This window comes from Coregonus clupeaformis, chromosome 5, assembly GCF_020615455.1.
Source record: "Coregonus clupeaformis isolate EN_2021a chromosome 5, ASM2061545v1, whole genome shotgun sequence".
In the NCBI taxonomy this organism is placed as follows: domain Eukaryota; kingdom Metazoa; phylum Chordata; class Actinopteri; order Salmoniformes; family Salmonidae; genus Coregonus; species Coregonus clupeaformis.
In genome coordinates this window covers 12,265,307-12,290,279 of record NC_059196.1, presented here as the reverse complement: position 1 = coordinate 12,290,279, position 24,973 = coordinate 12,265,307, and the positions used below count along the sequence as shown (strand labels likewise).

Genomic DNA, 24,973 nt, shown 5'->3' with positions numbered 1-24,973 from the left:
TAGATAGATAGATAGATAGATAGATAGATAGATAGATAGATAGATAGATAGATAGATAGCCACTAGGTAGGGAGTAGCAGGAAAGGCATATTGCACTTTAACACAAGACCATGGTTCTTGTGTTCTTCTGTTCCTTTACTGTACCTTCTAAAATCACAAAATGCATTGTGTTTACTGTAGTTATGCCCAATGGCTGCTACAGTATGTATAACATGTGAATCTAGACCAATCCATTCTGTGCACTGATTCCAATGTTGTGTTTGAAAGATTTTTAATCCTATCTGTTTTTCTATCTTACAGTAAGTATATTTATAATATTTACCTGAGATAGTAAGTTCTAAGATGGATGGCCTTTCTCTTTTCTAAGTCTATATAACCCTCATATCCACTCACGCCTCCCATCTCTCCTATGTTTAATAAAAACATGTTTAAAAAAATTATTTTGTGGGAGACTTCATGCTTATTTCTGTTGCATCTATAAGGAATGTAGAGATGCAATGTGCTTTGTGATGCATCTCCAGAAATGATTTAGTGTTAATTATGTGTAACTCATAGGAAAGAAAGGAGTATAACTACTTTAATTGTCTGTCCCTACTTTCTTGTCTCGTTCTTATTGTTGACTAAGGTAGATATCATCTCTTAGTGCAATGCCATAACTTGACCTAAATCAGTGTGATAATAGTGGAAAGGATGTGTTTTGTCTTGATCACACTCCCTTCAAGCATGTTAACACCGATTACGCTCTAGGTTTGCATAACCGGATGTAATACAAATGTTCTGTATAAGGGACTGTACGTTGTTTATAATGAGAGATACCTAAGAAGATCAGACCACTCTGAAATTAAAATGGATGGCCCTCCCTTCAGTAAAATATATTTTTACCTGACCCTCCCTGAACGCTTGAAAAAATACAAGTGACCCTCCCCATACCCAAAATAATAATTCAAACATAAATTGGGTAGCAGAGAACAAAGAAAAAATTGCTTTTCATAAACACATTTCATACAATTCATTTTACATGACTGGAGACAAGCAGAGACTTTTTTTAATACCACAACCGAGTATGACAACGAATGAGTGCATGCTGCAGCAACGGAGACGTTTTGATTTCTATACAGGCTATTGTTAAAAAAGAGGATAGTCTTAAGTTTGAAACAGTGCTAAAGTTGTGTATCAACTGTAAGAATGTAGCGCAACAGAACCAGTTCCAACTTAAGTATCTGATCATCAATGAATTCAAGAAAAAGCAAACACAGCAGCCACATATCATCAGGTAGGCCTATATGCACTTGTAACTTTTTATCATTTGGGAAACTATATCATTTTCAAATGTATTCATTTGTTTCAATGATATTGTTGTTACAGAGTAGATGTGTGTTGACTGTGGCATGGGAATACAGTGGGGGAAAAAAGTATTTAGTCAGCCACCAATTGTGCAAGTTCTCCCACTTAAAAAGATGAGAGAGGCCTGTAATTTTCATCATAGGTACACGTCAACTATGACAGACAAAATGAGGAAAAAAAATCAAGAAAATCACATTGTAAGATTTTTTATGAATCTATTTGCAAATTATGGTGGAAAATAAGTATTTGGTCAATAACAAAAGTTTCTCAATACTTTGTTATATACCCTTTGTTGGCAATGACACAGGTCAAACGTTTTCTGTAAGTCTTCACAAGGTTTTCACACACTGTTGCTGGTATTTTGGCCCATTCCTCCATGCAGATCTCCTCCAGAGCAGTGATGTTTTGGGGCTGTCGCTGGGCAACACAGACTTTCAACTCCCTCCAAAGATTTTATATTGGGTTGAGATCTGGAGACTGGCTAGGCCACTCCAGGACCTTGAAATGCTTCTTACGAAGCCACTCCTTCGTTGCCCGGGCGGTGTGTTTGGGATCATTGTCATGCTGAAAGACCCAGCCACGTTTCATCTTCAATGCCCTTGCTGATGGAAGGAGGTTTTCACTCAAAATATCACGATACATGGCCCCATTGATTCTTTCCTTTACACGGATCAGTCGTCCTGGTCCCTTTGCAGAAAAACAGCCCCAAAGCATGATGTTTCCACCCCCATGCTTCACAGTAGGTATGGTGTTCTTTGGATGCAACTCAGCATTCTTTGTCCTCCAAACACGACGAGTTGAGTTTTTACCAAAAAGTTATATTTTGGTTTCATCTGACCATATGACATTCTCCCAATCCTCTTCTGGATCATCCAAATGCACTCTAGCAAACTTCAGATGGGCCTGGACTAGTACTGGCTTAAGCAGGGGGACACGTCTGGCACTGCAGGATTTGAGTCCCTGGCGGCGTAGTGTGTTACTGATGGTAGGCTTTGTTACTTTGGTCCCAGCTCTCTGCAGGTCATTCACTAGGTCCACCCGTGTGGTTCTGGGATTTTTGCTCGCCGTTCTTGTGATCATTTTGATCCCACGGGGTGAGATCTTGCATGGATCCCCAGATCGAGGGAGATTATCAGTGGTCTTGTATGTCTTCCATTTCCTAATAATTGCTCATTATCATTTATTTCGTCCCGACTCTCCGCTGTTGCGGTTTTAACCAATCAGCATTCAGGATTAGACCCACACGTTGTATAAAGCCTAATAAACCATTTTTCGTTTCATTATCATTTATTTCTAAGTATGTTTTATTTTTTTTAAGTCTTAAACTAAAATGGGTATGCCTTTAGCCATATTCTTTAACAAAAGCCAAATTACCTTCACATACCCCCTCAATTCGAGCCCTGGTTTTAACTTACACCAAGATCTTCACTGACACTGAGATATTTAAGGAGTGCATGGTGACTGAAGGGATTTGCTGACAAAATCAAAATGTATGGATAGTAGACTATAATTTTGTCTGTCAAACAGGTAGGCCTACCTCTTATTTCTTGAATAGGAAGAAATAGGCTCCAACACAAAGCCCTCTACTTAGTAGCCTAAAGTCAAATTAAAATAAAGACTGTTGAAATTAATTAGGCCTCATCGAATTTGCCTACTTTCAGAACCCATGCGCTGTCCATTTCCGTGGATGCCGTTTCATAGTAATGTAAGTTATGTAAATTACTTGAATATGGCTTATTGTGAGGTCAATAACGCTGATAAATAGCTTCATTATGGGTGTGCCACAGCACAGTCATTGGTGCACAAAAGGGTTTACATCCAGCCAGGTCACCCATGATAGAAGTCAGTATTCGACATCCATACATGTCTGAGGATGTCGGGAGATGACATGGAAACCGGACACTAGGGGCAACAGTGAGCGCTGTTACCTTCAAGTAGGTAAGCATCTGCCTCTGGTGCCAAAGGTTGCATGTTATAAGCCCCCGATAGAAAGTTGTTTTTGAGATTTTTGTTTAAAGCCTATCCCAAAACTTAACCCTTTCTTTAACCATTCAGAGGTTAATACCTAACCTTAAGATTTTGGAGTTAATATCTAAACTTAACCCTAACCTTAAATTTGGAGTTAATGCCTACGCTTAACCTTAATCACTTTGAAATTTCCCGTTTGAACAACTTCCAAATTTGAAGTTTGAGAAACATGGATGAACGTCCAAGTCTGACGTGAAGCTGTGAGAGCTTGTTGTTCCATCAGCAAGAGCAGGGCAGGCTGGGGCTCATTATTGGGAAGGCCTATTCATTGCCATGTGTAATGCAGTGTAGCCTAGTTTTATATACACCATCCCAAGAGCGCAAAAACTCAGGAAGTACATTTTCTAACTTTGCCCTGAGCTTCTCCGAGCATGCTCTTCATATAGGCTATGAATCATTTTATTGAGACCACACTAGGCCCACTTGATATTGCACGCCCAGCAGAGAATCAAGGATGCACACATCATTGGGCACACATCTAGATACTATAATAAGCAACTAATTCTCAAACCCTGAGCAATATGACATTTTATCTATTACCAATCACATGACCCTCCCCTGGAAAAAAAATGAAATAAATACTAAGCCCTCCCCCTGACTGAAATTGAAAAAAACATGACCCTCCCCCATTTTCCTCCAGGTAACAATTGTGTACATTTCGAATGCTTCCTTATGTAAATCTCTCTCTCCAGTCTCCCAATATTGATGGTGTAACACAGAATACACTGTAGCCTACATCTAAACACAATCAGTGTATATTTGTAACCAGTCGGGTACCCCATTCACCAACTGGGAGACGCGCGCAAAGATGTGGGTAGATGGCTAGATGCTCACGAACATGAACAGTGGTCGTGTGTGAGGCAGAGAGAGTGACAGACATCAAGAGACGTTTATGAACCTGTAAAAACAAAAGAAACATTGAGATTCTCCAACAAAGACATTGGCAAACTATTTTTACGTTTTGCATTCTAAGAGCGCAACTCGATCAAGAACCCTTCGCTGACTGCAACTGAACAGTGCGAAGGTACGGGTTATACAAATTTGAACAATAACGCTTTGAGAGAAGAAGCTGATCATTGTCGTTGATTTGGATTGGGTTCAATCAATTTATAGTTCAACGTCAAGATACTAGAAAGAGGTAAGAAGATCAATTGGGCATGTTTGTTTTTCGACATAATGCAAAAGGGTTGTGTGCGTTTTCATATCTACAGTGTGGTATTGTCTGCCTAGTTGGAGCAAAAATGTTGGAATCTGGTTTCTGGTCAAACGAGTGCTAGGGGGATAATAACATGTTGTTGTTTTTTATGTGGGTTTTATTGTGAGGGGTGTATTGGCTAATCAATAATATAGCCAACATTTAATTTCCTCAAATATTGATGTGAATCATTTATTGAGAACTTCAACTTGTCTCAATTTGTATAGGCCTATGCATGCCTAATATAAGTTGCATGATGGATATAAAATTTTTAAAAATCACTCATTGCATTGCATTTTATTTTGCAAAAATAACGTCTGTACAAGCATCATCTTTTTTCAAATAGGCCTAAACTGTGTGGTGTCGAGCGTTGTTTTTGAATGCCATCTATTCTATGCCATGAGGGTGTGTCCTTTTCACAGTGGCAGTGTATGATGTTAGATCAGCCAAATCTTCTCGTGCAGAGCAGACACAAAACATGCAACCGTTTGTATAGTTAGCCCTAGTCTAAATGGTATGTAGAACGAATTATTTGAAGCACTTGAATACTCCTCAGTCTTCCACAATAATGGCAAGTCTGGTGGTAAAGCCACAGGTTAGGATCGGAGAAAGTGGCAGACTCGCGAAGCTCGCGCCAGGCACAGCGTCAATGATGAGCTAGACTATCTCGGCTATGCATATTCTAAAACACATCATGCACAGTTATGCAAACTACGGCTATTTCGTAATGTACAGTGCCTTGCAAAATTATTCATCCCCCTTGGCGTTTTTCCTATTTTGTTGCATTACAACCTGTAATTTAAATGGATTTTTATTTGGATTTCATGTAATGGAAATACACAAAATAGTCCAAATTGGTGAGGTGAAATGAAAAAAATAACTTGTTTCAAATAATTGAAATAAAAAAAATAATGGAAAAGGGGTGCGTGCATATGTATTCACCCCCTTTGCTATGAATCCCCTAAATAAGATCTGGTCACATGATCTCTGAATATATAAACCTGTTCTGAAAGGCCCCAGAGTCTGCAACACCACTAAGCAAGGGGCACCATGAGAAGTACAGATCAGGGTTGGGTTATAAAAAAAATTGAAAGATTATGGCACCACAACAAACCTGCCAAGAGAGGGCCGCCCACCAAAACTCACGGACCAGGCAAAGAGGGCATTAATCAGAGGCAACAAAGAGACCAAAGATAACACTGAAGGAGCTGCAAAGCTCCACAGCGGAGATTGGAGTATCTGGCCATAGGACCACTTTAAGCCGTACACTCCAAAGAGCTGGGCTTTACGGAAGAGTGGCCAGAAAAAAGCCATTGCTTAAAGAAAAAAATAAGCAAACACATTTGTTGTTCGCTAAAAGTCATGTGGGAGACTCCCCAAACATATGGAAGAAGGTACTCTGGTCAGATGAGACTAAAATTGAGCTTTTTGGCCATCAAGGAAAACACTATGTCTGGCGCAAACCCAACACTTCTCATCACCCCGAGAACACCATCCCCACAGTGAAGCATGGTGGTGGCAGCATCATACTGTGGGGACGTTTTTCATCGGCAGGGACTGGGAAACTGGTCAGAATTGAAGGAATGATGGATGGCGCTAAATACAGGGAACTTCTTGAGGGAAGGTTCACCTTCCAGCAGGACAATGACCCTAAGCATACTGCTAAAGCAACACTTGAGTGGTTAAAGGGGAAACATTTAAATGTCTTGGAATGGCCTAGTCAAAGCCCAGACCTCAATCCAATTGAGAATCTGTGGTATGACTTAAAGATTGCTGTACACCAGCGGAACCCATCCAACTTGAAGGAGCTGGAGCAGTTTTGCCTTGAAGAATGGGCAAAAATCCCAGTGGCTAGATGTGCCAAGCTTATAGAGACATGCCCCGAGAGACTTGCAGCTGTAATTGCTGCAAAAGGTGGCTCTACAAAGTATTGACTTTGGGGGGGGTGAATAGTTATGCACTCAAGTTTTCTGGGGGTTTTTTGTCTTATTTTTTGCTTGATTCACAAAAAAAAAATATTTTGCATCTTCAAAGTGGTAGGCATGTTGTGTAAATCAAATAATACAAACCCCCCTAAAATCCATTTTAATTCCAGGTTGTAAGGCAACAAAATAGGAAAAATACCAAGGGGGGTGAAGTATTTCGCAAGAGTCAATTTCACACACAAACACAATCACATTATTACACATCAATGATTTTACTCCTTGCTTGGACTAACTCATTCTTAACTCTTTTGTCTAACTGTGTAGTGTATTGTGTTATTGTTTTTTTGTCTTCCCAGTCAAATCCTGTCCTGCACTCAGTGGAAGAGTTGATCTCTTCTCCAACACCATCCATCCATGATGAGCCTGTCCTGCACTGAAGCCTATGAACACCTCAACCCTTGTCCTGCATTGAAGTCAAGCCTCTGAACACCTCAACTCATGCCTCATACCCTGCTGTGATCCCTTCCCAACACTGTGTAAGTAGCTCTCTCATTCCCATTCCCTATAATATTGTACTATAAATGTGTTTATTACATGCTTTAGGTGAAAATAATTAGTCTTTGACCATTTTTGAAACACGCTTTGTTGTCTCCGTGCGTTCTGCGCTTATACCGTGGGTCTCCCATCCTCCTCAATTTTTCAAGTCACCAGCCTCAACTATGTACCCCTGCACATCGACTCAGTACTGGTGCTCCCTGTATATAGCATGTTATTTTTACTCCTTATTGTTATTAGTTATTCACTGTGTATTTATTCCTCGTCAATATTTCAATGTTTTATTTAATTTAGCTGAGGGTCACCTTCCCAATCATTTTAAGACAAACTCTCCTGGAAACATGTAAGAATCGCGATACGTCTATGTCAGGGGTGTCAAGCGATGGCCGCCGGGCCGGATCAGGCCCGCAAACGGGTTTAATCCGGCCCGCGAGATGATTTTAAAAAACAAACAAAAAAAACAAAAAATACATTTTTTTTTTTTTTTTTTTGTGTGTAAAGTATAAAAATGCGCTGCAATTTTTCAATAAAATAAACTGCTGTTCCAATTGCGTCCACTGGATGGCGAAATAGCAATTGTGTTAAGCAAGCAAACTGTTTATACCGGGGCAGAGCAAGTAGGTCAAGCACGTGCAGCCAATGAGCTACTTTGTTTTCCCCGCGATATTTATTACGGCTTCTACTTTTAACATTATGTGCTTTGGCACCCTCATTGCCCCAATATGTCTCTGTCAAAAAAGAGAAAAGTGGACGCAGAGTGCAGAGTGTTCCAAGAAAAATGGTCATCCTATTTATTCACGGAATTGAATGGGAAAGCTGTATGTTTGGTGTGTTCAGAGCATGTTGCAGTGCTGAAAGAATATAACCCTTCGGTCGCCACTATGTGAGTCTTCATGCCGACAAATATGACAACTTTCAAGGACAGTGGAGATGAGAGAAGGTGAATGAACTGTTGGCGGGTCTGAAGAAACAGCAGTCTGTGTTTACTCACAGCCGAGACATCAGTGACGCTGCAGTGAAAGCTAGCTACCTCATTGCTAATGAAATCGCAGTGGCTTCAAAACCATTTAGTGAGGATGAATTTGTAAAAACATGCATGATGAAGGCAGCGGAGATTGTGTGCCCTGAAAAGCGGCAGGCTTTTGCAAATATCAGCCTGACAAGAAATACAGTTGCAGGCAGGATTTCCGATCTTTCAGTGGATTTGGACAGCCAGTTGAAGCAAAAAGTAAAGTCATTTATTGCGTTTTCGGTTGCAATTGATGAAAGCACGGACATTACAGATGTTGCACAACTGGCCATTTTCATCCGCGGAGTTGATGACACATTGACCGTCACCGAGGAGTTCGTGGAGTTGGTGCCGATGACAGATACAACGACAGCAGCTGATATTTTTACCGCACTCGTCGGCGCGCTGGACAGGGTCGGAGTGGACTGGTCCCGCGCTGTCAGCCTGGCTACAGATGGTGCGCCCTCAATGATCGGGAAAAAAGCAGGCGTTGTGACAAAGTTCAGAGAGAAAGTGCAATCTGCAAATGGAGGACGTGATTTCTTGACTTTTCACTGTATTTTGCACCAGGAGGCTTTGTGTTGCAAGTCATTAAAGATGGATAACGTCATGAAGGTGGTAATCCAAACTGTTAATTTCATCCGATCCAGAAGCCTGAATCACCGTCAGTTTGACAGCCTTCTCAGAGAGAAAGACCACATCTATGGCCTGCCATACCACACTGAGGTAAGATGGTTAAGCCGAGGTGCTGTGCTGAGGCGTTTCTTTGATTTACGAGAAGAAATTGAACAGTTCATGGAAGAAAAAGGGCAAACCAGTGTTAGAATTTCATTCCGCAGAATGGATGCAGGACCTTGCATTTATGGTGGATGTTACAGAGCACCTGAATAACTTGAACAAACAGCTGCAAGGGCGCAACAAAGTTGTCACGCAGTATTATGACAGCATACGTTCTTTCAAGTTGAAGCTGTCATTGTGGGAGACGCAACTTGCCGGTGGTGATGCAGCTCACTTCCCCTGTCTGAAAAATGTGTGCGCGACCCAACATGTGGCAGACATGAAGCGGTTCAAAGATAAAATAACGGGACTGTTACGGGAGTTTGAGCAACGCTTTCTGATTTATGTTTATGTTTTTATGTTGATGTGCTATTGTTTTTAATTGAATTTATTTGTATATTTAACCTATTCTTGACTCTGTGGTTCTTGCACTTGTTTGGGGAACAGGATTTCATTATTTTTATCTACATTTCTGCCTGAGAAATGACACCCTGATATAGTTCTGTGATCTGTGATATACTTCTGTGAATCACTGAGGCATTGTGTGTTTGTGTGTTCTTTGTCCTCAGAACTTTCAAATAACTTGAGGTGTTTTATGATTAATAGTGATGTTGTGCTTTTGGACACTGTCCTCAGGCTCCAGCTTTATGTTTATATGTTTTTATGTTGATGTGCTATTGTTTTTAATTGATTTTATTTGTATATTTAACCTATTCTTGACTCTGTGGTTCTTGCACTTGTTTGGGGAACAGGATTTCATTATTTTTATCTACATTTCTGCCTGAGAAATGACACCCTGATATAGTTCTGTGATCTGTGAAACAGTTCTGTTAATCACTGAGGCATTGTGTGTTTGTGTGTTCTTTTTCTTTAGAATTTTCAAATAAACTTGACGTGTTTTATGATTAATAGTGATGTTGTGCTTGTACTATTTTGGACACACTGTCCTCAGGCTCCAGCTTTATGTTGTATGTTGATCGTATTAAAACAAAGAAAACAATCTGAAGTTGATGTTTTTAAGTTATATATACCATGATTTTTCCGGTCCGGCCCACTTGGGAATAGATTTTCCTCCATGTGGCCCCTGAGCTAAAATGAGTTTGACACCCCTGGTCTATGTCTTGTGAACAGATAGCATAAATTAACATATGTTCACTTTTGATGATTATTACATCAGCCAACCGTTACCCATCCTCAAGGTCTGTGTTCATTGCTTTGTGTTAACATACTGTACTATTACATCACCTCTGTAAATGTGGATTTCAGGATGGCTCAGTTGGACTGCTATGTTGTGATATGAGAGACTTTACTCAGTTACAGTTAATAGTTGACATTAGTCTCACAGTCTTGTTTGATCTGTGTGACAGTGTGAGGAGGCCATGTGTTTATTTCCTCATATGACCTCCCACACCTCTACTCTCTCTCTCTCGCTCTGCTGACAACGGGCTTCCTGTTCTGACTGTAGCATAGCGCTTCCCTCCTCTCGCTCTTCACCGCTTTCTGATCTGTCTCTCCCTTCTTTCTTTCTGACAGGCCATCTCTCTTTCCATCTCTCCTCATAGACCAAGGGGGTTCTGTGCACTGCTTGGGAGGTGTCATCCACTTTTACATAGATACTTATTGCAGAGATATTTATTTGCTCATATTTATCTGAGCAGGTGTGTTTGCATGTGTGTTTCACTTGTCTTACTTTACCACTGTAACATAACATATGGGTTCAAATGGGGTTCAAAACTGGAAATAGAAATGTTGCAGTATGTCTCGATCAATTCATGAGAAAAATGTGAAATGGTTTTAGCAAGTGTTAGTCATGAACAACGCACACCCAGTTTATTTCTCAATCACTGGAATAATGGATTTAGAAAGGAGCTCTAAAATATGTCTGTTCCATGACTGTCCATCTCAATACTGCAGAAGGATAGCATTTTTTCAAAAGGATCAACTGGCACTCATCATAGATTTCCACAGGACGCCATTTCAATTTGATGTTGTGGAATACATTTAATAAAAAGTGCCCTTTTTTCCTATTAGGGAAGCAGTGTGTTCATTATGCATAAAATGGGTCTCATCAAGCCCGTTTTGGCAGTCATGCCCTCTCTGGTCCTTAATCTGAAGATGAAGAACATGACCACAGATCTTTGCATTTCCATTCAAGGCAATTTGAAAGTTGCTACAGGACTTGGGTTGATGACTCTCTCTCAGGAGGTGTAGTATTCCCTAAGTCCACAGAGTGGGGTCCTTATGCATTAAAACTGTACCTGATGCATTTGAACAAGTAGAAATCAGGTTGGGCTTTCTGGCCAATTTGTCGATCTAACCCACTACTGCTCTTTGAGCTGTGTCCCCTCAAGAGGCCCAAACTGTCCCTAGACCTATCTACTCAGCACACCATTATGGTTTTACTTCTTCAAACAAGGAAATTATTTTTGCCCTTCAGGAACGTTGGACTGTGATTTACGGGATGTCGAAATCAATTCAAAATGATTTAATAGCATCAATCGCATCATCCATTAAAAGTGAGATTAAAGAGAGGTTGACAGCTCATTTTTTGGCGAGCGCTCAAGTAGGCTTTCCACTTTCCTTCTATATTTATTTAGCAAAGGTGATAACACATAATAACTCCGGACAGACACAAGCAAAAACTAATTACATAAATGTTGCAGCAGCCTAGGCTACACCTAAACAACAAGACCATTTTTCTGTCTGATCAACTGTATGCTACTAATAATAGCAGCTATGCGCCCTGCCCATCTGGACAGGGTGAACAAATGGGTAACGTTATGAATTAATAGTCAATTTGTGTGTCAGGAGAAAATATGAATGTGATCAAATTTGGTTTATATTCAAACTTGGGCTGGCTACGCTGCCTATACGTTTTCAATCCAAAATTATTAACTGGAATTTATCAATCAACATAATAGTGATGAAGATGTGAGTACATTTTTAAGTAAGCCTACAGTTGCATAGGCTTGCATGATGCAAACATGCATAAAGCAACTCTGCCCAGTGAGTTCTATTGTCTATCAGTTGTTGTCTCTGTGTCTGGGTAGAGGAAACCCCCAATTAATCTAGTCTAAATATAATTAATATGAACAAGTATAAGTTTGCAGCAGTTTGACAGGTTTAGGATTATTAGGAAAAATTGGTCCCATCATAGCCCATATAAAACCTTTTTACAACGGATTAATCACTGTCATACCTTATAGGGTCCAGAGTTTTCCTGGTTAGGTTAACAGATCAGGAAAAACTCTGTGCCCCAGGGGGAAAAAATTGCCCCACCAATCTGGGACCTATGGTGCCACTAGTCTGCTTGCAGTTTTCAGTTATCGTCAGGTATGTGGATGGTCAGGGCTTTATTCAGGAATGTTTCTTGGGCTACTTTGATGTGTCACCTATCAAATATTTTCTACCTGAAAAAAAAACACTTCACAAAATAAACACATTCTTCCCATAAGGAAGCTCTTGTTTTATGACAAAGCACTTTCTGTAAATACTGTGGGCTCACAAAGGCATATTGAGTAAGATATCTAAAGTTCATTAACTGCATTGAAAAGGCGCCATTCTATTTGTTTCCCTAAGCAGTGTTCATTTCATGAACATCCCTGTGTTACATGATTATGAAGTATGTGTATGGGCAGCAAGATTTTGTTTTGTACATTTATTTGAGTTTGATAGTTATTTCAACTCAATATTTCAATATAATGTCTACATATTTGATTGGATCAACTGCTATGTATTTGGAACAACTCTATCTCACATTAGTTGTGACTTTACTGACTTTCTTTTTCAAACTGAGGTCCTGAGAAAAAGATCTGCCACATAAATAAAATGTGTCTGTCTGAGAGGACGACAGTTTGGTCCCTGGCTCTGATTGCCCAGCTGGTGTCACCTGAGCCGGGAATGGAGCAGGCCACACGGTGTGAATCAATCTTTGTCTCTCCTTGGCTACCTTGAAACCGGTCTGGCAGGTGGGAAAGTAGCACACTGCGACACACGAGGGGGTCAGGGATAGACAGTGAGAGGAAAGAAGGAGGGGAGTGTCAAATGTGGCGTCATTATGCTCTAATCACTGTTCTGTGACTGTTTGAGTGGCCCTTTGAAAAGCCCCTTCTTCCAGATCTCACCTCCACTTCTCACTGCTCCCTCAGCGTCCGATGGCAAAGCATGACCCTGTAAGTTCTTCCTTTATCCTCTCCTCCTTGTTCTCTGGTTCTCTATCTGTTTCCCCTGGGCTGACTTCTGTCACCAGAACAAGAGTCTTTTCTTTCTCACACACACTGACCATCCTGTACTCGTACTCTCACTGTCCCTCTGTCAGGTTGGGTTGTTTAAGTAAAAGTGGCCTTTCCTTGTGTATTGCTGATGTTCTCAAAAGTTGTACTTTTTGCCACGTCATGGACAGATTGCAGGATATGCGAACCAATTTGTGTTGATATGCTACTAGGAGACTAAGGCACAGGGTCAGGCTGGTGTGTAGCTGGAGCCCCGTACGATCTCATTGCGATTGTCTCGGTGTCTGATCTCTATACTGTGTTGCTTTGCATTGTGTGTTGAATTTATGTTGAATCCTCCTATATAAATATTGTGTTGAAAGTAGGGGTTCTTAGTCTGAATGGATAGTGGTTTTATGTCTCAAACTAGTCTTTTCACCCAGTTTGTCTAACCAAAATACGGGGGCAGATTGTGAAATAAGACTTGAGGTGGAAATGAGCCCAATAGGCTCTATGCTGCTACTGTGGACTTCCATCTGTAACAGAGAGGATTTATCTGTCCTGATTACTGAATCAACCATCAATGTGGGCTGGTTCCATTTTACCTAGAAATCTACTATTGAGCTCTAAGGGACTCTTTTGGAATTGAAGTTCAAAATTACAGTATATAACAACTTCATTGTTTATAAGTACCATCTTCCCTTTGAAATGTAACTTGAACCTAAAACCTCATCATTTTACAGTAATTACTGGAAAATGCCAAGGGGGAACAATGTCTATTGACCTACGTCGATTCAGGCAAACTGGTTCTACCACCAACTAAAAATCCACTTGGTACAGTATTTTGGTTCATTTGCGTAGGAGTTGGGTGCCTATGGTCATGAAACTGGAGCTGTTTACCAAAGAAAAGGTTTAGGTTATAAACTAGTATTATTACTGACTGAGCCTAGGAGTCTTCTCTATGTCACCAAGACGGATAACAGCAAATCCCATCTTTGTCTATTGTTCTGCATTGGTATATTGTATACATGTATGGCAATATAGGAAGAGTGACCATGACAACACATATATGTATGTTAAACAGTCACATAGTTTAGGGGAACTAAGGATAGAGGTTCATGAAAGGAACTCCTTCTGTGCATACTATTAGTTTAGGTCAAATGGCACCTTCCATGGACTTCCTGATAAAATACATTGGGTGCTTTAAATGGAGGTGTAGGAGCTAATAAACCATACAGTGGGTGTTTGGATTTTCAGATGTAGAGAAGATACATATGGTACATGCCTGCCTCTTGGCTTCCTATGGAGCGTGGTAGTACGTGCCTGTGTGAAGGTTATTGTGATTCAGGAAGGTCTTATTATAGTGCTAATGGTCCATTCTCTAGGGTGAGAGAGTTACTGGGATTGACTGAGATGCCCTGGAACTGACAGACTGAGTTCTTGGAACAACAAGGGTAGTGACTATCGGTCCAAATAATATTGGGTCGACCAGTTGCCATGGTACCCAAATGTAGATGCAACACATTTTTGGTTAGCACTCTTTATCCTCAACCAGACAAACACATCAATATGATCCACGTCCGCTGTAGACCTATAGGATCTAATGGTCTTTGTGATCCTTGTGATCATCACTATAGCCTAGCCCCCTCTGAAATCAAAACTCCACCTGAAAATCTTGCAATGTTGCATGTTGTACCAACATCAGAACCAGTTAGGGAAGTTAAAAGCAATGTCATCCCTACAAGGAAACATGACTGTAATGCCATCCACCACCCCGCCCAAAGGCATCCTTTTGTCGTCAAGGACAAGAGAGACAGAACTCAAAGCCAATATTGAACCCTGGCTGTCTGTCATCCAGCCCCAGGGGGGAAAAGCACACTATCAGACTAACCGACCTACACCTGTGTGTGGATGTGGGTTCCAAATCACCTGTGTGTGGATGTGGGTTACAATCACCTGTGTGTGGATGTGGGTTACAATCAACTGTGTGTGTGATACAACCAGGCAGCAGCCAGCCAGGGACAGGGGACGACCACAACTTCCACCCTTCTTCTGCGTGGCAACAATAGAGACTCCCCGGGGGCAATGTGAGCTCGGCCGCGGCCCTGGTGACGTTGATTAGCTCTATTATCTGAGATGCTTGATAGCGCTATGGAGAGCAGATGAATGTAAAGCAGAAATGAGAGCATGATAAAGAGAGGAGGAAATGAATAAGGGGCCCATTGGGAATCTCGGCACGTTGTTGTCTAGAGACATGGGACCTTCCATTGTGCTTGAGTTGGTTATTCAGGTGTTGGGATCTCAAACATGCTCGATTTTCACCAATCATCAACCATCTGTAAGCCCTGTTCGCAATCAACATGTGTACTCTATTGAGCACCCCATACACTGTTGTTCATGGAAGAATCGGGGTTCCTGCATGGAAGTTGTTTACTTGGGATTATTAAAGGCCAAATGCAACCGGTTTTTATCTCCATATCAAATCATTTCTGGGTAACAATTTAGTGCCTTACTGTAATAGTTTTCCATTAAAATAGTAAAAGAAACAAAAATAGCTTTTTAGCAAAAAACTATTTCTCAAAAAAAAATGTTGCTAAGAATGTCTGGGAGTGTCTGAGTGGGGATGGGAAAACTGAAGAAAAGCTGTTATTGGCAGAGAGTTTTCGAACTCTCTTTCTTATTGGTCTATTAACTAATTTACCACCTGGTGATGTCGCCAGGCAGGCCAAAACTCCATCCCACCAAAACAATGACATTTCAGACTCTTTTCCAACAGCTCTTACATTAAAAGGGCATTATCATCTTTTTCACAATTTCAAAGTATTATTAACTATGACACAGGAAAATCACGTTTGTGACTGCACTGGGACTTTAAGTTCCCGCATGGGTGTTGGATCCGAATATATTTTTAATGACTGACTTCTTAACCTTTTGTCTTTTTCTCTGTGTTCTCCCCTGCAGAACAAGCTCCCTCCTCCATACTACTCTGTTGAGGTGCACACCGTCCCGCCCCTCCAGTCCTATGAAGAGGTAGTCTATGGAGCGGGTCCAAGGCACACTCCTCCCAACCAGCTATACTACATCCCCCAGCACCCCCCACCAGTGGCTGCGGAGCACAAATGCCAGCCCAGTATATGTGAGTAGTTCTCTCTATCTACTGCCTGACTATCCCAGTTCTGTCCCAGTCCAGTTCCCTCCGTTTGTTATTTGCTTTCAGGGGACTACAAACCACCAGTGAAAGTAGTGTAAAATAATACAAGTTGAAACAGAAGTGGTAGCAATAAAAAAACATCCTTGAGAAGTGGGATTTTAACTCCCTCATTATGTGTCTGCATTATGTAGTGGCTATACACTGAGTGTACAGAACATTCAGAACACCTGCTCTTTCCGTGACATAGACTGACCAGGTGAATCCAGGTGAAAGCTATGATCCCTTATAAATGTTAATTGTTAAATCCACTTCAATCAGTGTAGATGAAGGGGAGGAGACAGGTTAAAGAAGGATCTTTAAGCCTTGAGACATGGATTATATATGTGTGCCATTCAGAGGGTGAATTGGCAAGACAAAAGATTGAAGTGCCTTTTGAACAGGGTATGGTAGTAGGTGCCAGGCACACTGGCTTAAGTGTGTAAAGAACTTCCAACCCTGCTGGGGTTTTCACACTCAATAGTTCCCGTGTGTTTCAAGAATGGTCCACCACCCAAAGGACATCCAGCCAACCTGACACAACTATGGGAAGCATTGGAGTCAACATGGGCCAGCATCCCTGTGGAATACTTTCGACACCTTGTAGAGTCCATGCCCCAATGAATTGAGGCTGTTCTGAAGGCAAAAGGGGGTGCAACTCAATATTAGGAATGTGTTCCTAATGTTTTGTAGACACAGTGTATGGTTTGTATATGGTCTCCTGAGTAGGATATATCTGTTTGACGTGTATGTCGTGTGTTGTTCCAGCTCTTCCTGACAAGAAGAAGAAATACAATTGCTGCCACCATAGTGCCAAGTGCTTTGGCTGGTCAGGGGGCATCGTTCTGTTGCTCCTCCTGGCCATTGCCATCTGGCTCGGAGGTAAGGCCAGGGTTGTCGTCATATTTATTCATATGTTGTTACTCATGTATATGTATGCCTGTTTATTCATAAGCTACTCTCTGATTCAGAGGGGTTGGGTTAAATGCGGAAGACACATTTCGGTTGAATGAATTCAATTGCGCAAGTGACTAGGTACCCCCTTTCCCTCCCCTACTGTATTTGTGTAGACATTGACAGTCTTCCTCTCCTACCTCTGTCTCTCCTCTTCTCCCCACCCTTACACATTCTCTGTGCCCCCAACCTACCCCATCCAACCCTTCCCCCGCCTCTCTGTCTCTCGGTCTCTTTAATTTCCAATGTCTTTCTCTCTCTCTCTGGGTAGTGTGTTACGGTCCCAGGTTAGCAAAAGCAGCTGCCATCATCGAACACCATGAGGATGAGGATGAGGGGCACTATGAGAAGCAGTTGAGCGTGCCCGTGAAGTTGAGCGTGCCCGTGCATGACACCTGCTCCAACTCCACCGTCCAATGTGACGCTCTGCGGGACTGCCAACTGGGCACCGACGAGTCCAACTGTGGTAAGCATACTCACACAACAGACAGACATACCAGACTTGCAGGTAGATGTAGAGAAATTAAAGCCAGGGGGACAGGTAGACATACACTCAACGTATGACAAGCAGACAAACATAACCCTTTTCGTATCTTATTATTCTATCCTCTCCTCTCCCTCTCTCTGCAGTGAGGTTTGGGGCGGATGGTGCTTTACATGTCAGAACGTCTCAGGACGGTCGTTTCCTCCCAGTGTGTTACCAGGGATGGGACCAGAGCTACGCCAACCAAACCTGTGCCCAACTGGGCTTCAGAAAGTAAGACATCATCTTATTTCACAACAGCCATTTTATAGGCTACCTCTCAAAGCAACTACTTTCACTCACAGACATTTGCTCAGTGACATCTAATTTCACTGCTGCCATTTTCAGTATTTACTCTCAGATTGATTCTCTGCACTCCTCTCTCTCTCTGGGGTTGGTGTGCCTGTGGCAAATGTACTTTCTGGGAATGCTTCATGGGAGGGGAATTGATTATAGTATTGCTTTGGCAGACAAAATCTAAATGTGTTTGTGTGTGTCGACCATGCAGGTCCTTTGCAACCAAGGCAGTGAAATCCCAGCAGTCCATTGGTCTAACCCTGAACAACAGATCGTCTTTACCCATCCAGGGCCAGGTCAATGTCAGGTAAGAGAGCTCAACTCCTCTACAAACCTTAGCACGTATGTATTTACACATTTTAGTCCCAGTCATGTTGAGGGAATGATGGCGTTAAGTCATACACTGTCATTACCTGTCATGACTGGTTGGGATGTAATGTTATGTCATCATTATAGCTGCATTATAGGCCTCATGAAGGCTGTTTCAAATCAACTGTAGCCATGCTGCACATATCCCAGTGTGGTTTAATGTTAGATCCTGAGTTCCTGACATGGTTGTGCTTGTGTTGCTATGTAGCTCGTCCTGCCCTGACCAGAACACCGTCTCTCTAAAGTGTATTGGTAAGGAGCTCTCATCTGTTCATATTTCACATATTTCAGCCAGGCAGGCCCATATCAACCTTCTGTTTGAAATATGACTTCTAGTTAAATTAGATACAAACATTTGACCACTTTTTCCCCTTTCCCCAGATTGTGGGCGTCAGCAGTTGTCCTCCCGGATCATAGGGGGCAGTGTTGCCAAGCTGGGCCAATGGCCCTGGCAACTCTCTCTACACTTTGGTGGAACACACATCTGTGGAGGGGTCCTGGTGTCCCCTGACTTTGTGGTGACAGCTGCCCACTGCTTCCCCAGGTCAGTGACTAGAGGACAACAATGCTCAGTTCCAAACTGATCCCTTGGCTCTAATTCTAGACACGCTATGTAGATCCTTGCTAATAGCTCCACCTTACCCTCCCTGCTGTGTTCATGACAAGTCAGAGTGAAATCCGACTTGTTTTGAACTCGTTGAGAATGCCAATTGACTAACGGCAAGCTAGCTACTCCAACCATAAACAGAAAGTACAGCTATAATGCTCATAAACAGTGTAAAAAAAAACATATAAATAGATTGTTTTTGATAAATTACTTTTTATTGTTGTGTTTAACTTCCAAAAATGCTGTTGTCGAAGTAATTTCCTTAGTCAGAGTTCAGCAAGTCGGAGTACTCGGATGATGCCAGGGTTTCTGACTTTTAATTACTAGTTGGAGGACCGTTCAAATATATTTTGTCCCACTCTGAAGCCTGTATTTCTGAGTTTCCGACATGTCATGAACGCGACATTAGCCTAAGGAGAATGTCAGTCCTTTTACTTACACATATCCATATAAAACACAGACTAGTAGCGAATCTGTGCAGCAACTTGCTCAGCGTTACTCAAGAACAAGCAGCACGACAACCCATCACCTCAACACCCTCACCTTGACAACCAATCTCCATAACTCAATTAAACACCTTATTACCATAATAATAATAATAATAACATCCGTGTCATAAGCTACAGCCTTGGTTTGAGAAGTAAATTAATATATATTTTATTGTCTTTTTTTCCTTGCCCATTGAAGGTCTTTCCCCCCGGTTCTTGATGCTAGTAGGTGGCGTGTGTACGGAGGAGTGGTGTCTCAAGACAAGCTTCCTTCTCCCTACCTCATAGAGAAGATCATCGTGAATGAGAACTACAACAACGTAACCAACGACCAGGACATTGCCATACTGAAGCTGGCCTCACCAGTTGAATTCACTAGTGAGTCTGGCTCTATTCCTTCAATATCAGAGAAACGCTAGGGAAACGCTAGCATCAACGTTGGGACAGCACTGTAAAAATGTTTGACCTTTGAGTCTAAATGTCTGGGATGCATCCACTGTCCAGAATGGTAATCTCATTTGCGTGTGTGTGTGTCTGATTTTTGTAACTGTGTGTGCTTGTGTCTGAAGTCAGTATGCCACTCTGTTTATCTAACTTCCTGTGTGTGTTTTTTTATTCAGATGCAGTTCAGCCTGCCTGTTTGCCAGCCTTTGACCAGACATTCCCCAAAGGAACCAAATGCTGGACCTCGGGATTCGGGACAACAGATGAGGGGGCAGGTAGGAAGAGAGACAAGGGAGTGGAGGGAGAAACGGACTATACTAAAGGAAAGAATGCTTATCTAGAGTGAAACAACAGGGACAGACTGGGACCAAAATTCGGACTGGGTATTTCTAACACACCGGCCCATTTCTATCCTCGAGTCCCCAACACCAGCCCTTTTTTCCCCCCTGGAGGTCCCCTGTTATTAGCCAAATAATTATTATTTTGCATAAGAAACAACAACAATTTGTACAGTCCCCCTGGGTTAAAAATGAACCAGCCCATCTGGCATTTTCCAGAATTGCCTTATGGCCTGTCCGTCTCTGTGATACAGAGAGAGTGATGTGGAGAACGGAGGCTACACATACATTATTCATCCTATTTTAATGTCTTCTCATTGCAGAAAACCATGCTATATTCAGTAGAGCAACAGTTTGCGTAGAGCAACTAGCTATAGTGTCGCTAGCTGAAGTGTGTGTGTGTGTATGTTTGGAGAAAGACTGTGTACTGTATGTGTCCCTTCACAGCTAAACCCTCCAAAGACCTGATGGAGGTGACCGTTGACATCATTGATGTGCGTGTCTGTAACAGCTCCAAAGTATACTCCGGCAGTGTGTCCAACAACATGCTGTGTGCCGGAGAGCTCAACGGGGGCAGGGACTCCTGTCAGGTACATGTCCACATACTGTTGTGTAATTCTTCTATTTACAGGTCTGGGGACTCATTTTATAAACATTGCGTACGTAGAAAATATATCCCAAAACATGCGTGCGGTAAAACTGCCGCACTGAACAAGCAGGCAAGTAAGTATTTGTTGCAAATGGGGGATATGATGACACGCTTATTAAACAAGGGGGGGAAAAGGAAACAAGATGCAGCCATTTGCCATTAGTGAGAAGAGCGAAAATCTATGTGTTTTGTTTTTGGAATCTAAAATGATTAGACACACCTATTTCCTATTTATTTTATTTTTTATAACAATTGCAGAAGAAATTCCTCACCTTTTCTGGCCGTGATGCATTCCCGAAGTAGCCATATGAAAAAAGACCATGCGCATCTCTCATTTAATTGGGCCTAGTAAATAGATAGGCTATGTATTTCAAGTTTTGCTGAAGCCTATGCGATCCCATAGGCAGCACGGTTTATAACATACAGTTTAATTTAACAGGTGAACAGACAGTTTATATTTTACATTGCATTATGTATGCAACTACTGTGAGTAGCTTACTGTAATTTAAAATGTTTTAAATTAGGCTAGACAATGTTTCAGAATTCACAGTCCAGCATATTTAGGTTGAGGGGAAAAGTAAATGCAAAACATTGTTGAATTCAAATGTTCTGCTGGCAGGTCCACAACAATTTCCCATAGTTTTTTCTTTCACAAACTGTCACAGTCCTTTGCCAAATACAGCATAAGTTATTGCAAAATATTAAAAGACTCTGCCAACACCTCCAAAAACATTGAATCAAATTTGCAATTGCTCTTTCTTTTAGAAACTGCTGTGGCCTAATTCCAATAGTTCCAAATGTTACAGAAAATAAAAGGCATTATTGTCACCATAAAAGGTGAATGGAGGGTGTTTTCCAGGCTGAGTAATGCTTGTTTACACACCAAGTTTATAATTCTCAATATTTTGAGTGTGAAATTTACGCAACGGTTATAAATGAGGTCCCTGGGGTGCTCTAGAGGTCTAAGCCGCTGCTTCTGGAGCACATGTACAATGTACCGCTGTCAGCATGGCTTCAATTTCGGCCCACTACTCTCAGCACTCTTTCTCCTACCTTTCACCTCTCTCTCTCTCCTATTCCATTTAACATACAAAAGACGTTGAAAATATGCTCTTTTTTTTACAGAGCCATAGATGCAGAGTTTGGCAAACTGTCCTCCATATGGACACCAGATGTTCCATGACAGCAACATTCTGATTTCTTCCCAGAGTCTAACTGTCCTCTCCTGCTACTCACCAACTCTTGTCCTCATCTTAGATGCCTTTAGGCTGAGAAAATTCCCTTCTACCTCATCTGCTATCCACAACTTGAAAACATACAGTATATTGTGGCAGGTGATTTCAACACCACTTCAACTGTTCACTCATCCATTCTCTCCTCTCACAGGGAGACAGTGGTGGTCCTCTGGTGTGCCAGGCCAGTGACAACCTTTGGCAGCTGGTGGGAGTGACCAGCTGGGGCAGCGGCTGTGGGCAGAGTAACAGGCCAGGGGTCTACACCAAGGTGTCCAACCTACTGCCCTGGATCTACAGCAAGATGCAGGTGAGATGAAGAGAAACTACCTGGATTGCCTGTGTTCTATCAAACCACACCATGCAATACACGCCTAATACACAGCTCACCTTCCATTGATTTACACTACTTGACCAAAAGTATGTGGACACCTGCTCGTCGAACATCTCATTCCAAAATCATGGGCATTAATATAGAGTTGGTCCCCCTTTTGCTGCTATAACAGCCTCCACTCTTCTGGGAAGGCTTTCCACTAGATGTTGGAACATTGCTGCAGGGACTTGCTTCCATTCAGCCACAAGAGCATTAGTGAGGTCAGGCACTGATGTTGGGCGATTATGCCTGGCTTGTAGTCGGCGTTCAAATTGATCCCAAAGGTGTTTGATGGGGTAGAGGTCAGGGCTCTATGCAGGTCAGTCAAGTTCTTCCACACCGATCTCGACAAACCATTTCTGTATGGACCTCGCTTTGTGCACAGGGGCATTGTCCTACTGAAACAGGAAACTGTTGCCACAAAGTTGGAAGCACAGAATTGACTTGAATGTCATTGTATGCTGTAGCATTAAGATTTCCCTTCACTGGAACTAAGGGGCCTAGCCAGAACCATTAAAAACAGCCCCAGACCATTATACCTCCTCCACTAAACTTTACAGTTGGCACTATGCATTCGGGCAGGTAGCGTTCTCCTGGCATCCGCCATCCCAGATTAGATCGTCAGACTACCAGATGGTGAAGCGTAATTCATCACTCCAGAGAATGCGTTTACAATGGCGGCGAGCTTTACACCACTCCAGCCGACGCTTGGCATTACGCATGGTGATCTTAGGCTTGTGTGCGGCTGCTCTGCCACAGAAACTCATTTCATGAAGCTCCTGACGAACAGTTCTTGTGCTGACGTTGCTTCCAGAGGCAGTTTGGAACTCAATAGTGAGTGTTGCAACTGAGGACAGACGATTTTTACACGCTACGCGCTTCAGCACTTGCCGGTCCTGTTCTGTGAGCTTGTGTGGCCTACCACTTTGCAGCTGAGCCGTTCTTGCTCTTAGAGGTTTCCACTTCACAATAACAGCACTTACAGTTGACCGGGGAAGCTCTAGCAGGGCAGAAATTTGGAAGGGTGGCATCTTATGACGGTGCAACGTTGAAAGTCACTGAGCTCTTCAGTAAGTCTACTGCAAACGTTTGTCTATGGAGATTGCATGGCTGTGTGCTCGATTTTATACACCTGTCAGAAATGGGTGTGGCTGAAATGGCCGAATCCACAAATTTGAAGGGGTGTCCACATACGTTTGTGTATATATATATATATGTTAACTCTCATTGTTCCCTCTGCAGCTGGAAAGTCCGTGATGCCACTTCCTTTCCAGTGACCTCGCCTCATCCAGTTCCTAAAGACTGAGGGCGGCCTGCTTTCTCCTTCCTCTCTGACCATCACACCATGAAGTCTCTCAGAATGATATTAGATTGACAGATCTAGATAGATAGATAGATAGATAGATAGATAGATAGATAGATAGATAGATAGATATACAGTGGGGAAAAAAAGTATTTAGTCAGCCACCAATTGTGCAAGTTCTCCCACTTAAAAAGATGAGAAAGGCCTGTAATTTTCATCATAGGTACACGTCAACTATGACAGACAAAATTAGGAAAAAAAATCCAGAAAATCACATTGTAGGATTTTTAATGAATTTATTGGCATATGATGGTGGAAAATAAGTATTTGGTCAATAACAAAAGTTTCTCAATACTTTGTTATATACCCTTTGTTGGCAATGACACAGGTCAAACGTTTTCTGTAAGTCTTCACAAGGTTTTCACACACTGTTGCTGGTATTTTGGCCCATTCCTCCATGCAGATCTCCTCTAGAGCAGTGATGTTTTGGGGCTGTCGCTGGGCAACACAGACTTTCAACTCCCTCCAAATATTTTCTATGGGGGTTGAGATCTGGAGACTGGCTAGGCCACTCCAGGACCTTGAAATGCTTCTTACGAAGCCACTCCTTCGTTGCCCGGGCGGTGTGTTTGGGATCATTGTTATGCTGAAAGACCCAGCCACGTTTCATCTTCAATGCCCTTGCTGATGGAAGGAGGGTTTCACTCAAAATCTCACGATATATGGCCCCATTCATTCTTTCCTTTACACGGATCAGTCGTCCTGGTCCCTTTGCAGAAAAAACAGCCCCAAAGCATGATGTTTCCAACCCCATGCTTCACAGTAGGTATGGTGTTCTTTGGATGCAACTCAGCATTCTTTGTCCTCCAAACATGACGAGTTGAGTTTTTACCAAAAAGTTATATTTTGGTTTCATCTGACCATATGACATTCTCCCAATCCTCTTCTGGATCATCCAAATGCACTTCAGACGGGCCTGGACATGTACTGGCTTAAGCAGGGGGACACGTCTCGCACTGCAGGATTTGAGTCCCTGGCGGCGTAGTGTGTTACTGATGGTTGGCTTTGTTACTTTGGTCCCAGCTCTCAGCAGGTCATTCACTAGGTCCCCCGTGTGGTTCTGGGATTTTTGCTCACCGTTCTTGTGATCATTTTGACCCCACGG

The 24,973-nt window shown here is 42.2% G+C and overlaps 1 protein-coding gene across 1 annotated transcript; it reads left to right on the top strand.

Annotated features, from left to right (window-relative positions):
• Positions 1 to 12,955: 12,955 nt before the first annotated feature.
• On the top strand, positions 12,956 to 23,939 carry LOC121557035 (transmembrane protease serine 13-like). The gene is made up of 13 exons (XM_045215288.1): positions 12,956 to 13,005; positions 16,006 to 16,180; positions 17,000 to 17,113; positions 17,457 to 17,651; positions 17,816 to 17,942; positions 18,217 to 18,312; positions 18,583 to 18,626; positions 18,756 to 18,918; positions 19,669 to 19,847; positions 20,090 to 20,188; positions 20,699 to 20,841; positions 22,287 to 22,442; positions 23,748 to 23,939. The coding sequence occupies exons 1-13, from the start codon at positions 12,988 to 12,990 to the stop codon at positions 23,760 to 23,762; spliced, it is 1,524 nt and encodes a 507-aa protein (XP_045071223.1). The 5' UTR covers positions 12,956 to 12,987; the 3' UTR covers positions 23,763 to 23,939.
• The last annotated feature ends 1,034 nt before the right edge of the window (positions 23,940 to 24,973 follow it).

Bases quoted from the DNA above. Each gene is read 5' to 3' on its own strand.
- LOC121557035 (XM_045215288.1), top strand. The intron at 19,848-20,089 runs GTGAGTCTGGCT...TTTTTTATTCAG, and splicing joins CTCACCAGTTGAATTCACTA to ATGCAGTTCAGCCTGCCTGT. The intron at 20,189-20,698 runs GTAGGAAGAGAG...GTCCCTTCACAG, and splicing joins GACAACAGATGAGGGGGCAG to CTAAACCCTCCAAAGACCTG.